The sequence below is a fragment of the Macaca thibetana genome, chromosome 10, assembly GCF_024542745.1.
Source record: "Macaca thibetana thibetana isolate TM-01 chromosome 10, ASM2454274v1, whole genome shotgun sequence".
In the NCBI taxonomy this organism is placed as follows: domain Eukaryota; kingdom Metazoa; phylum Chordata; class Mammalia; order Primates; family Cercopithecidae; genus Macaca; species Macaca thibetana.
This window is the reverse complement of record NC_065587.1, coordinates 24,958,669-24,972,363: the sequence shown is the minus strand read 5'-3', so window position 1 is coordinate 24,972,363 and position 13,695 is coordinate 24,958,669. Positions and strand designations below refer to the sequence as shown.

Here is a 13,695-nt window from a genome sequence, read left to right as displayed (position 1 = left end):
TCACCAGGCACACATACAAAATAAATGCCCTCCTTATAGGTAACCTATGCCTCCAAGTTTATTCATCCATCTAATACATATTTATTGAGCACCTGTTATAGGACAGGCCTGGTGCTGGCTGCTGAGGTTATATCTGTGAACAGAACAAAGTCCCTGTTCTCAGGGAGAGTGCCGGGGTTTGCATTTTCATATATGTACTATGCCTATTTAAAATGTGCACACATAGGTTCCCAAGTGGGACTGCACAGACATAAATTCATACACACATATACCCTGAATTCATAGTCACATGCAATACCTAGTATACACACACACAAACACCCCCAAGCTGTTACACCTACCACATGCATTGGTAACCACAGCCACTCTTAAACATCGATGGTCACTCACCTCACACACCCATAGGCAAGCCCCTCTTTACTCTTCCTCTGGACCCTGCTGCCCATCCCTCACCCTCCCACCTTGCCTTGACCACTGACCTGCCTCTCCCAGGTGGATGAGCAGCTGTACAGGCTGCAGTTTGAAAAGACGGACCTCCTGAAGCGCATTGATGAGGACCAGGATGACCTGAATGAGCTGATGCAGAAGCACAAGGACCTCATTGCTCAGGTAGTGAATGGGACCTTGGTGGAAGAAGCTCAGGGACTTGGGGTGGGGTGAATGGGGAATGTTGAGAAGGTGATATGATTGGACTGCTCCCTCATCTTAACATCTTGGAGGGATAAGTGCACAGAGATAGATAGGAATTGTACATTTCCTGTGGTCCTAATGGAGGACAATGTCACCTTTAGATGGTGTGTGCATCTCTGGAGGACATGTCCACCAAGAAAGATTTGGATTTATCCATGCCTCTATCTGCCCATCCACCCACCCATCGACCATTAATCTACTCATCAATTCACCCATTCACTTTCCATCCATCTACTCATTCACCCACTCCCCTATCCATCTGTCCATCATCCATCCATCCATCCATCCATCCATCCATCCATCCATCCATCCAATCATCCACCCATCCAATCATTCACCCATCCACCCAACCACCCATCCGTCTGTCCATCCAGCCATTTATCCATCTATCCATTCATCCATCCATCTTTCCATTCATTTATCCATTAATCCATCCTACCACCCACGTACCCATTTATTCACCTATCCAACCACCATTTTCTTTTCTTTTCTCTCTCTCTTTCTTTTCTTTCCTTTCCTTTCTTTTCTTGCTTTTCTTTTTCCTTCCTTCCTTCCCTTCCTTCCCTTCCTTCCCTCCCTTCCCTCCCTTCCTTTCCTTCTCTCCTTTCCCTCCCTCCCTCCCTCCCTCCCTTCCTCCCTCCCTCCTTCCCTCCCTCCCTCCCTTCCTTCCTTCCTTCCTTCCTTCCTTCCTTCCTTCCTTCCTTCCTTCCTTCCTTCCCTTTCTCTTTTTTCTTTCTTCTTTCCCCCTCTTGCTTTCTTTCTTTATTCCTATCTTTATATCTATTTATTCAATATTTACTGAATCCTTGCCATGTGTTAGGCACTGTGAAAAATGCTAAGTATATTGTGGTGATCAAAAGCACATCCCATTCCCACCTTCGTGTACCTCACAGTTTAGTGGACTGGGAAGACCTTATCATATGGTCACCCAGAGCAGAGGGGAGACTTGCAAACTGAACCAAGAGTCCAGAAAGAAAATGAACACAATTCTGCAAATCGTGACCTAGGTTGGGAGTCAGGAAAGGCTTCCCAGAGCAGGTGTCATTTGGATGGAGATCTGAACAAAGAGCAAGAGTTGCTTAGATTGGAGTGGGACACTGGGGATTGGGGGTGCCTTCCAAGCAGAGGAAATAGAACATACAAAGGGCCTGTGATAGTGCATTGGAGAGACTGAAAGGAGGCCAGTGAGGACAATGTGGCACAAGACAGGCTCAGTGAAAGAAGAGAATCAGATCAGGGTCTTAGAAGCTGTTATGAGGTTGGGTTTTATTTTATGGTTGAAGGGAATCAATTGGCAAGCTTTTCAGGGGCAAGAGCAGTTGGAGAGGACCAGCCAGCATGCCGCCCCAGACTGTCAGCTCCATAAAGGCAGGACCCTCCTCTGCCTTGTCCAGTGCTGTATTCGGAGCCAAGGAGAGCGTCTGGCCTGGAGGTGCTCAGTGAATCACCGTTGAATAAATGAAAGCTGAACGTGTCCAGGGGAAGGACAACTCCAGCCTGGTTGATGGAGTTAAGATGAGGAGGAGTGGATGGACGCTCTTGGGAGATGATCAGGAGACATGAGGGCAGCATGGGTGGAACAGAAGCTTTGGGGTGAAGCTGAGGGATGTGATGTGGAATCCCCAGCGGATCTCCACATAATGACTGCATAAGGGGAAGAACAGCTCCCTCCAAGAGCAATGTCTTCCTTGCAATACCCCTTCCAGAGGAGATCCAGGGGGAAATACCTGCTGCGCTCTAAATGCATCTGACAGAGGTGGGATCTGAAGGGATTTCTGCTGGACAAAGAATAATAATAGCAAAATAATTGGTGATATCATCCACATGGTAACAACCACAAAATAGTCTATGCCACTGTCTACACTTGCGAATCACCCATATTTTTGCCCCAAAGAGAGGTTTATCTGTTAAGTTACGAAGGCACTATATACCTATGCCCATAATAAATAATTTAAATAATAAAGACACAAGAAATAGAAAGTAAAGAGGTGCTTCTACCCTCTAGAATTCCTCTCTTCAGAGGTAATGAAGCTCAGCAGTTGGCTCCATTTAAAAAACCTTTACTCTCCACTGCTTCATTTAGTCTCTGAACAAACCCAATACAGAAAAGCCCAGCAGAGGCTATGGGTCCATTTTATGGATGCAGAGATTGAGGTGCAGATCTGTAGATTGCTAAGACCAGGGTCCAGGTCTAGAACCTCACTTACCTGACCCGCCGAGTAGCTCTCATCCCTTGGAATCTGGTCCTAGTGCCATGGCCAGCCCACTTCTGTCTGGATTCTCAGGCGTGTATAATAAAATGCTGGACAGTTGACCAAATCCAGAGGCTTATATAATTGGAGTGACTCAGCGAACATTGAAATGAAAGATGGTGAGGAGGATGTGAGAGGTAATTTTTGGGAGACAGCTATTATCATAGAAGCTCTGAGAGATGTAGACATCTGTGGGTGGGGAAAGTAGGGATTTTCAGGGGTGGTTTCCCAGCAAGGCTTGTGGTCTCAGGGTGATATATATACATTTTTTTTTTGTCTCACCAGTCTGCTGCTGACATTGGGCAGATCCAAGAACTGCAGCTGCAGCTGGAGGAAGCCAAGAAGGAGAAGCACAAGCTTCAAGAACAAGTATGTGCTCAGAGCCATCCTATAGTTGTATTAGTCAGGGTTTTCTTAGAGGGACAGAACGAATAGGATGTGTGTGTGTGTGTGTGTGTGTGTGTGTGTGTGTGTGTGTGTGTGTATGAGTTTATTGTTTGTTTGTTTGTTTGTTTACTTTTGAGACAGAGTCTCACTCTGTCGCCCAGGCTAGAGTGAAGTGGCGTGATCCCGGCTCACTGCAACCTCTGCCTGCCAGGTTCAAGCGATTCTCCCACCTCAGCCTCCCGAGTAGCTGAGATTACAGGTGCCCGCCACCACACCTGGCTAATTTTTGTATTTTTAGTAGAGATGGGGTTCTGCCATGTTGGTCAGGCTGGTTTCTAACTCCTGACCTCAGGTGATCTGCCCTCCTCAGTCTCCCAAAGTGCTGGGATTATAGGTGTGAGCCACTGGGCCTGGCTGTGGAATATACTAAGTATTAATTTACACGATCACAAGGTTCCACAATGGGCCGTCTGCAAGCTGAGGAGCAAGGAGAGCCCGTCCGAGTCCCATAACTGAAGAACTTGGAGTCCGATGTTTGAAGGCAGGAAGCATCCAGCACGGGAGAAAGATGTAGGCTAGGAGGCTAAGGCCCATCTCCTGTTTCACATTTTTCTGCCTGCTTTATATTCACTAGAAGCTGATTAGATGGTGCCCACCAGATTAAGGGTGGATCTGCCTTCTCCACCCCACTGACTCAGATGTTAATCTGTTTTGGCAACAGCCTCACAGACACACCCAGGATCAATACTTTGTATCCTTCAACGGAATGAACTTGACACTCAGTATTAACCATCACAGGGATGAAGAGAGGGATTTTCCCTGGACACTTACTTACACTTTGGCTCCTGGAAACTGTTTCCTTCATTCTTTTATTCATCAATTCATTCATATACTCACTCAATTCCAGTTGTGTGCCAGGCACATTGAGACTGCTCCCTAGAGAGACAGACACACGCACGCAGACTCACACTTATTTACTCTTGCCTGTTCTTGTGCTGGATCCAGGCATGCTCCATGCACTGAGACTCAGCCATGCAGTGCAGAATTTTCTCCCTCTGAGAAATGGCTCCAAGAACAAAGAGATGGTCTGTGCAAGACAGGATCATGATCCTCTGTGAAATCTTCCTTTGAAGTCATGGTCCCTCCAAATATCTCTGGGTTTCTGTCATTACCTAGAGGGTTGCTATTATCCATGAAAGTTTCAAAGCTCTTCTAGAAGCCTTGCATGTGCCTGCTTAAAGTGACTGCTGGAGTGACCAGGTCTCAAGCAATTTCCTATAGGTGCTGAGTACCAACACGCACAACAAATGGAATAGCAGCAGTGGCCATTTGCTAGCCGCTTAGTATGTGCCAGTCACTAATCTCCTCTAATCCTCCCAAGAAAAATGAAGAAACTGAGGCTCAAGGAAAGGAACTGACTTTCCCAGACTCACACACCAGGAAGAAACCTGGCTCTCAAACCCACCCGTGCTTTATCTTTTTGATGCCGTAGCTTCTTGCTCACAGACTAGCTTTGCTCCTTTATCAGAGCAGGAAAGGAGACAAGGGAAGCACCGATTAAAAGTCTTGTTTTCAATTCTGAAGACATAAGAAGCATCATCTCCCAGCACCTGAGACCCAGTATCAGGGTCTGGTGTGAGGGTCCAGTGAGGGTCCCAAGATTGAGGCCCAGCAATTCTTGCTTGTACAGACATTTAACATGCAGCACACCTGAGCAGAGAAGGAGGTGGTGTAAAGAGCTCCCCTCACCCTCCCAGGCTGGGTCCTGCACGTGTCTCTGTCCTGGTATCAGGGACAACAGGTGTCCAATAGACTTCTCTCTTGTACCTACAGCTGCAGGTGGCTCAGATGCGCATCGAGTACCTGGAGCAGTCCACCGTGGATCGAGCCATTGTCAGCAGGCAGGAGGCGGTCATCTGTGACCTGGAGAACAAGACGGAGTTCCAGAAGGTGCAGATTAAGAGATTTGAGGTACATAGTGATACATAAATAGTGCTTGGGCCAAGAGCAGGGAGAGCTTTTGTGTAAGCTTCATCCACCCTTCTATTCACCTCTCTACTCACATGCCTTTTTCTAGATATACATTACTCATCCACTCCTCACCCAAACTCACTCCCTCCTTCCATCATACCATCATCCCTCAAGCCACCTACCCATTTACCTATCCATCCTCACGTATGTCTCTCCTTCTCCTTCCACAATCATGGGTCCATTCATCCATCCTCCCTTGCATTTGTTCTTCCTTTCCCCTTCACTTTTTCTTCTCTTCCTCTATTATTTTTTCTTTAGCCCTCAACCCCTCTGTCTGCCCATTCTTTTATGCATTGATCCAGTTCTTCCTACCTCCATCCACCTACTCAACCACTTACATGCCCAATACTCATTTTGAACAGAAATTTATTTTGCACCCAGTGTGTGCTAGGCCCCGTTTTAGGGTGCACAGAAGACAGATGTATGACACAGATCTGCTTTCAGAAGCATATATCTTTGTAAGCAATGTGGGTAAGATATGTATATAAATATCTGTAATATGGCGAGAGCGCTGTGATGTTTAGAGGATAGAGATCTTTTCAAGACTCAGGAATCAGGAAGGCTTCTGGGAGGAGGTGGCATTAATGCTGAACCTTGAAGGACAGGTAAGGCTTGGATGGGCTGGGGTGGGGTTCAGTGATTACATTCACATTACCCTTGAGCTGGGAACACAGGTGTTTACTTCTTCAGCTCTGTAGGCCAATGACATGGGACATTTACAGAAGACATCACCATTGTCAAAATACTTTCACATCAGTCACTCCACTTGATGTTTCATACAGTCCTGTGAGGCAGGTAGGATAAGCCTTATCTGATGAGAAGATGACCCCAGAGAGGTCAAGTGACTTGCTCAAGATAAAGCCAGGCAGTGCGTGGGATAAGGTAGATGGACACCTGACCTTCGCTTCCTCCTGGTTACAGGTTCCAATTTCTCCGCAGCCAGCTGGCTTCACCACAGTAAGACAGTGTGTCTAGACGGTTGTAGGGCTGCATTCCTCATTCTGAAACATTTCCCCCTGATCTCCCTAGGGACATTTGGTCTCCAGTAAGGCTGCTATGGATGAAGAACACAGAAATTCTTCTTTGCTTTGACCCTCATTGGTTCCCAGAAATTCCTCAAGGTCTGACTGTCTCTGCAAATCACCATGAAACTTTGATCTACTATATTTTAAATGATTAAATATGTAAAGTTGGGCTATATCATATGCCATTTTAAAACGTGGTTCTAGCATAGTGAAATGATAGCAGAGGAGAAAAGAAAATGAGTGTGGGAAAACTTCAAATGGAAAGATTCTATCTCCAAATTCAATTTTCCCCTCTGCCGCCATGATTTGAATTTAGTAGAATCCTGGGTCTTTGAGGTGTAGAGATGGGGTACCTCAAAGGCACAGTTTGAGAACTCCTTCCAGTCTTCCTGCTGTTCTTGGAATTGTTGCTGAACTTCATTTGAGAGGTGAACTGAATAGGAAAGCGTTTCTTTCAGGTTATTATCCGGTGTCTGATCTGCAGGCTGTCATCCCCACTGCCTGTGGCTGCAGAATAGGGGCTCCGAGTCCTTAGCAGGGGCTTGAAATATTCATGTGGGCCCCGTCTTATGTCAACACTAGAGTATTTGCCCATCAGGATCGATTGGTTCCGGGCTTGTTGGCCAACTAATGAATTCTGCAGAACAGTCCTTGGGTTTGTTTTGTGTGGCACTCGTGATGGCCAAAGCGCTTTTCCCTCTATTGTTTCATTGTGTCCTCAAGGATTCCCCATCCCCCCGGCCACCAGGAAAGGAAAAATGTCATAAAATAGTAGGGCTGAGTGTCATGAGAGATTACCTAAACACCCTCATTTTATAAATCAGGAAACAAAAACACATGTGGGGGAAAGATTTTTGACCTCAGCAGAGTTCTCTCTTCATTGCCTCAGTCCCTCGAGATAAATAGGAGCTGCTGGAAAAAAAAAAAAAAAATTAATAATCCCCAACCCTTATCTGGCACATCCTATGTGCCAGGCACCCAAGCCTTCTGCGTACCAAGAAATTAGATTCTGACAGCGTCCCTGGGACACAGGTACTATCATCATCCCTGTCTCTCAGAGGGGCTCAATAACGTGCCCAAGGTCACACAGCCAGCGAGAGGCAGAGGTGGGATTTGAACCCAGAGGGTCTTGGGGGCGAGGGTTCTCGTAAATATGCTACACTGCCTCTCAGAATAGCAGTTATTTCTTTTATTTATTTATTTATTTATTTATTCGAGATGGGGTTTCTCTCTGTCACCCAGGCTGGAGTGCAGTGGCACAATCTTGGCTCGTTGCAACCTCCACTTCCCCAGTTCAAGCAATTCTCATGCCTCAGCCTCCCAAGTGGCAGGGATTTTAGGCATGCGCCACCACGCCCGGCTAATTTTTGTATTTTTTGTAGAGAAGGGGTTTCACCATGTTGGCCAGGCTGGTCTCTGATTCCTGACCTCAGGTAATCCACCCACCTTGGCCTCCCAAAGTGCTGGGATTACAGGTGTGAGCACTGCACCCGACTGTCATTTTTTGCATGTTGTTAATTCTTCATTTTTGTAGCAGACATCAGCATTCTTATCCCGATTATAAAAACACAGGAAACTCGGCAAAGGATTTCTCTTCCTTAGGCTCCCTTGTTTCATACCCCTGGCCTCCAACTTCAAGGTGGGCATGTGTCTCTGCCCCTCCCAGGTCCTGGTGATCCGACTTCGGGACAGCCTGATCAAGATGGGGGAGGAGCTTTCACAGGCGGCCACGTCGGAGTCCCAGCAGCGGGAGAGCAGCCAGTACTACCAGCGGCGGCTGGAGGAGCTGAAGGCCGACATGGAAGAGCTGGTGCAGCGGGAGGCGGAGGCCAGCCGGCGGTGCATGGAGCTGGTGAGTTCTGTCCCCATCGCGGGCTCTTAGCAACTGAGGGTTTGCAATGGGGTACAGCCCCCCTTTTCAAGACTTCTGAATGGGAGACTCATGGGTTTGGGTCCTGGGCCTCTGGGGTGTGCCGGAAGCCAGGGGAAACCAGAAGGGGAGTGGGCTGAGACAACACTGTCATTGGCTGCAAACCCTGGGGGTGGGCCCAAAGTGGACCAATGGCATTCACTGCTGCCGGATGGCCGCCAAATTCACTTATATATCAGATCCCAGACTTTCTTTTCCTGCTCCATTCATTCCACTCCAATGGCAGGAAGGCCTCGTACAAAAGAGGAAAGAACCGGTGTTTATTAACGGCCTATCTTTCACTGGGTCTCAACATCCATAATATCCTATAATCCTCATGTCAGCCCTGTGAAGTCAGATTTATTGCCCCCATTTCACAGATGAGGACAAACCGAGCCTTCCAAAAGGGGAGATGACTAGTCTAAGGCCACATCTGGTAAACATAGAGCTGTTTCTGGGCTGTTAGTAGCAACAACAAAAATAAAAGATACAAATGATGATTCAAGCCACCATGTGTGAAGTATTTGCTCCCTGCCAGGTTCTGAAGGAAGCATTTCTCATCTAAATCCTCATTTCAGAACTGTGAGGTAGGTGCTGTCTTGATGTCCATTAAAAAGGTGGGGAAACTGATGCGTGGAGATATCAACTTGCCAAACTGAGGTTCCGAATGGTACGTTTGCTTGCCCAGGGTCACACAGGAGTAAGAATTTGAACCCACGGCTGCCTAACAATGTAGTCTCTACTTTTAGTCACTAACTCATACTTTGCCTCCAGGATGGACCAAGGAACATTTATTTTTATTTTATTTTATTTTTCTGGAGACAGTCTTGCACTGTTGCCCAGGCTGGGGTGCAGTGGCGCGATCTCAGCTCACTGCAATCTCCACCTCCCAGGTTCAAGCGATTTTCATGGCTCAGCTTCCTGAGTAGCTGGGACTACAGGTGTGAGCCACCATCCACCATGTCCGGCTAATTTTTTGTATTGTAGTAGACAGGGTTTCACTATGTTGTCCAGGCTGGTCTCAAACTCTTGAGCTCAGGCAATCTGCCCACTTCGGCCTCCCAAAGTTCTAGGATTACAAGTATGAACCACTGCACCCAGCCCCAAGGAACATTTTAAAATTTGTTTCCTGCCTAATGGGAAGGTTTCTCCATCATTCAGTGTGTTCTAAGAGGAACTGCACAGGTCACAGAGCATCTAAGAGTGTCTGTTCCACCTTTTCTCCATGGGGCCAGATATCACTAAGGTTCCAGATTTCTGATTCTGTGACCTGGGGGGTATCTGGCACCCCCATTGCCTACCATCATCCAGCCTTCTAGAGACAGCCCACAATATGCCAAGGCTTGGCCCAGAGGTCTCTAAATTACACTGGTTTTCTCCTTCCTGCATTGTCCACTCTGGTGTTGTGAGAGGTCTCACCAACTTGTTCTTCCTGCAGCACATATATTAATATGTCTTGGGCCACTGTCTCTCACAGCTGGTGTCATCCCCGTCAGGCTTTTCTGTGAGGGGGCGGTAAGGCACCGCACAGAGACACAGGTTTCCAAAGTCCAGGCCACCTGACTGGCAGCTCCTCCACGCCTGTGGCCCTGGGAAAGAGAAAAGCTCTTTCCTCCCATTGACAGGATAACTTCCTCATTAACTAGCCCCGTTTCTCATGCAGCTGAGTGCCCCTCCTGGCAAGCTCTGGCTGGGAGGAGAGAACATCCCCAGCCTTTCTCCTCTGATGTCTTCTTTAACTAGCCAGGCACTCAGGCATTCTGGCCAGATCAAATAGTGATTTTCTTCCTCTCTGTCCCTTGATCTCTTTTTCTCTCTCGTCTTCTCTCCTTCCCTCTTTTCTCTCTTTCCTCTCCCTGTCCCCATTCCTGGGGCCATATTCAGATCTTAAAAGGCCCTGAAATACTGAAAAGATTATAGCATAGTTCCCACATAGGAATCAAAATGGACACAACACAAAACCTTAAAGAGCTTGCGTGCATGCTGAAATTAGACCCGCGTCTGTCTCCAATTTCTGATGGCAAGATTCTGGATAAGTTTATCAAAGCTGAACTTTTCTCTTTAGTTTGGTGGGTGTGGTCGAAAGGAGTGTTCATTTCCTAGGATTGCCATAGCAAATTATCACAAGCTGCATAGCTTAAAACAATAGAAATTCATTTTCTCATTGTTCTGGAGGCCTGAAATCTGAAATCAAGGTGTGAGCAGGGCTGCACTCCCTCTGAAGACTCTGGAAGAGCATCCTTCCTTGCTTCTTCCAGTTTCTGATGGCTCCAGGTGCTCCTTGGTTTGTGGCTGCCTCAGTGATGGCTTTCTTCACATGGCTGTCTTTTCTGTGTATGTATGTATGTCCCAAATATCCCTCTGCCTTTTTCTTATAAGGACAACTGTAATTGGATTCAGGGCTCACTCTAAATCCACGTCGATCTCACCTTAAGATCCTTACCTTAATCATATCTACAAACTCTTTTTTTTTTTTTTTTTTTTTTTTTTTTTTTTTTTTTTTTTTTGAGACAGAGTCTTGCTCTGTCGCCCAGACTGGAGTGCAATGGCACAATCTCAGCTCACTGTAACCTCTGCCTCCCGGGTTCAAGCAATTCTCCTGCCTCAGCATCCCAAGTAGCTGAGACTACAGGCACGCACCACCACGCCCAGCTAATTTTGGTATTTTTAGTAGAGGCGGGGTTTCACCATGTTGGCCGAGCTAGTCTGGAACTCCTGACCTCAGGTGATCCACCCTCCTTGGCCTCCCAAAGTGTTGGAATTACAGGCATGAGCCACCGCGCCTGGCCTGCAAACCCTTTTTCTAAATGAGATCACGTTCACAAGTCCCAAGTGGAATTGTCTTTTGGGAGGCCACCCTCCAACCCCCTACACAAGAGGAAGGCACCTTTCTGCTTGGTTGGTATTCTGAAGTTATCCAGTACATCCCGTCCTTTCCTTAGTGATCCTGTGGAAGAACAAAGCTCCACGGATAAGGTCAGGCCAGCAGCCTCTTCCAAATACTGCATGTCCCAAAACTCACCAACCTATTTGCTCTCAAATATTTCCTTTGCCTTTGAGCTCTGGGAAATTTCCACTGGGAGAAGAGAGGAAGTTATACTTTCTTGCATCGCTCATTTATTCATTCAATAAATACCTATTCAACACCAGCTATGAGGATGGCACAGGGGTAGGCACTGATGAGGAAGGGCAAGGAATCATAAGGTCCTTGCTGTGCAGAAGTTCTCAGTGTGCCCAAACCAGGGCTCAGTGGGAGAGTTAAGTCCTCGCTGTCATTGAAACTTGAGTCTTGCTGCTGAGGCCCCTCCTATAAGTGTGGCATCCTGGTACTGTCCCTGGCTTCTCAAGACAGTTCATCCCATCTGTTCGTGTCCACGCCACCAACTTGCCTTCCCTCATCCCGTTTCTATAAGATAAGGGGCAGCTTCTTTGTGCCGTACATTCTCTAAACTATACTAAAATCCTGCAAGGCAGCCAGAACTTTGCTTCTTTCCTTCGTGCAATGTGTATTCATAGTTTTCACTGTGGGCCAAGCCCTGTGCTGAATGCCAGATACCCAGTGAGGAACAGCACACACCTTTGCCCCCCAGGAGCTCATACATGGAAATACGTAACTGCATGAGAAAATACAACTAAGGCCATGGCTAGTGTACTTCGTACAAATATGGAGTTTCCTCCATCATGAGAGCTCAGAGCTTTCACAAGGGGGCATGCACTGTGATTTGAGGGACTTTAGAAGGCCAGTTGGCACCAAATCTCTCTCCCGTATCCACTGTCACTACCACAAGTCCATTTCTTTGGGCAAAGTATTGCCTTCTCCTTCTTTCTTTTCTTTTCTTTTTTTAAATTGAGACAGGGTCTTAGTCACCCAGGATGGAGTGCAGTGGCACAGTCATAGCTCATTGCAGCCTCCTCCTCCGGGGCATAAGCGATCCTCCTGCCTCAGCCTCCAGAGTAGCTGAGACTACAAGTGCATACCATTGTGCCTGGCTAATTTTTCAATTTTTTAAAATAGAAATGGGGTCTCACTACTTTGACCAGGCCGGTCTTGAACTGCTGATCTCAAGCCACCCTCCAGCCCCCGCCTCCCAAAGTGCTGGGATTATAAGCATGAGTCACCGCTCCTGGTCTGTCTTCGTTTTTAGAATTCAAATCCTCCCTGGGAGGGATAGAATAAATTTCCTAACTCCACAGTCCAAGCATTGATTTATTCATTCCATCAACAAATGTTTATTGAGTCATTCTATGTTCAAGCCCTTCGCAGAAGTTGTCTACTTTAGCACTTAATGTCAACCTCAGCAAGTGGAGAACATGGAGGGGCCGGGGTGTGAGGTTGTCCAGGGCCGCAGGGTCAGGAAGGGCAGAGCTGGGACTGGTGTCCCATGTGTCCAATGCTAAAGCTATCACCAGGTCACCTGCTTCCCTTTCAACCCAACCTTGCTGAAAAATGGCTCTGCTGTGGAGACCAAAAAAAGGATCCGGTGCTCTGGGCCCTGGTGAGCAGCGGGAAGGATGTTGATGGATCTTCTGTCCACATTCCTTTCCGCCTGTCCCCAGCCTGTACTATTTGTCACTGTTGGTGTTGGTTTAAAGGACTGTGAGTTGTTGCATGTGAATGATTTATGCCCCCAGCTGACTCTCCGACACATCCAGATCAGGATCAATCACCCCTCCGGTGGAACTTTGCTTCCCAGAAAAAAGAAAAATGAGGTTTTGCCATTAATTTTAGTAAATGTACTATTCCTGGAGACTCCAGGAGCCATTATGGAGAAAATAATATTCTGGCTCTAAATCATTCCAGTCCCTTTGTCATTAGAGTGACGAAGCAACTCGTCTGCGGATGTATATCCTGTTGTTTTTCAGTAGTTACAGGGCCCAGGGGAAACCACCCTGGCCCCAGGACTGGGTAATCAAGGGGTGCCTGAGGAAGCTAGAAGTCCTGATGCTGACGGGAAGGCCTGACTTCGGCCTTCTAGGTGCACCTATTTCGGAGGCTGCACCTGTTGGGTTTTACCCTTCATCACCTTGGCCTGATTCTCTGGTTTTGACTTTCCCCTGATCCAGGCGTCCTTTTCACAGGCTCCCCAGGTCTTGAAAAACTTGCATGGTGCTTCTGCTTACTTTTCCTGCATCCATCCAGTGACCTGAGCTGGAAGTTGCAGCAGCCTGTCTCCCTCTCGCTCACACAGCTTAATGGTCAGACCTGTTGATTTTACCCTATTGAGGTGTTTTTCTAATTCACCCCTCCTGACCCATTGTTGCTTATTCTGTCTTTATTTAAGTATCATCCCCTCCGGTCTGGCTTCTATAGTGACTTCTCACTTGTCTCCCCACTTTCCCTTCAGTCTTGCTCCTACCTGTAGGAGATCTTTCAAGAGGGAGCATAGCTTACTGTGTTATT

The 13,695-nt window shown here is 47.3% G+C and overlaps 1 protein-coding gene across 2 annotated transcripts in view; it reads left to right on the top strand.

Annotated features, from left to right (window-relative positions):
* MYO18B (myosin XVIIIB) overlaps window positions 1-13,695 on the top strand; it is a 300,206-nt gene that overhangs the window by 214,262 nt on the left and 72,249 nt on the right. For both annotated transcript variants that reach the window (XM_050745880.1, XM_050745879.1), the window contains exons 36-39: window positions 493-609; window positions 3,228-3,311; window positions 5,163-5,300; window positions 8,052-8,237. In XM_050745880.1, the coding sequence (XP_050601837.1) occupies window positions 493-609; window positions 3,228-3,311; window positions 5,163-5,300; window positions 8,052-8,237 (525 nt within the window). The remainder of the gene's footprint in view (window positions 1-492; window positions 610-3,227; window positions 3,312-5,162; window positions 5,301-8,051; window positions 8,238-13,695) is intronic.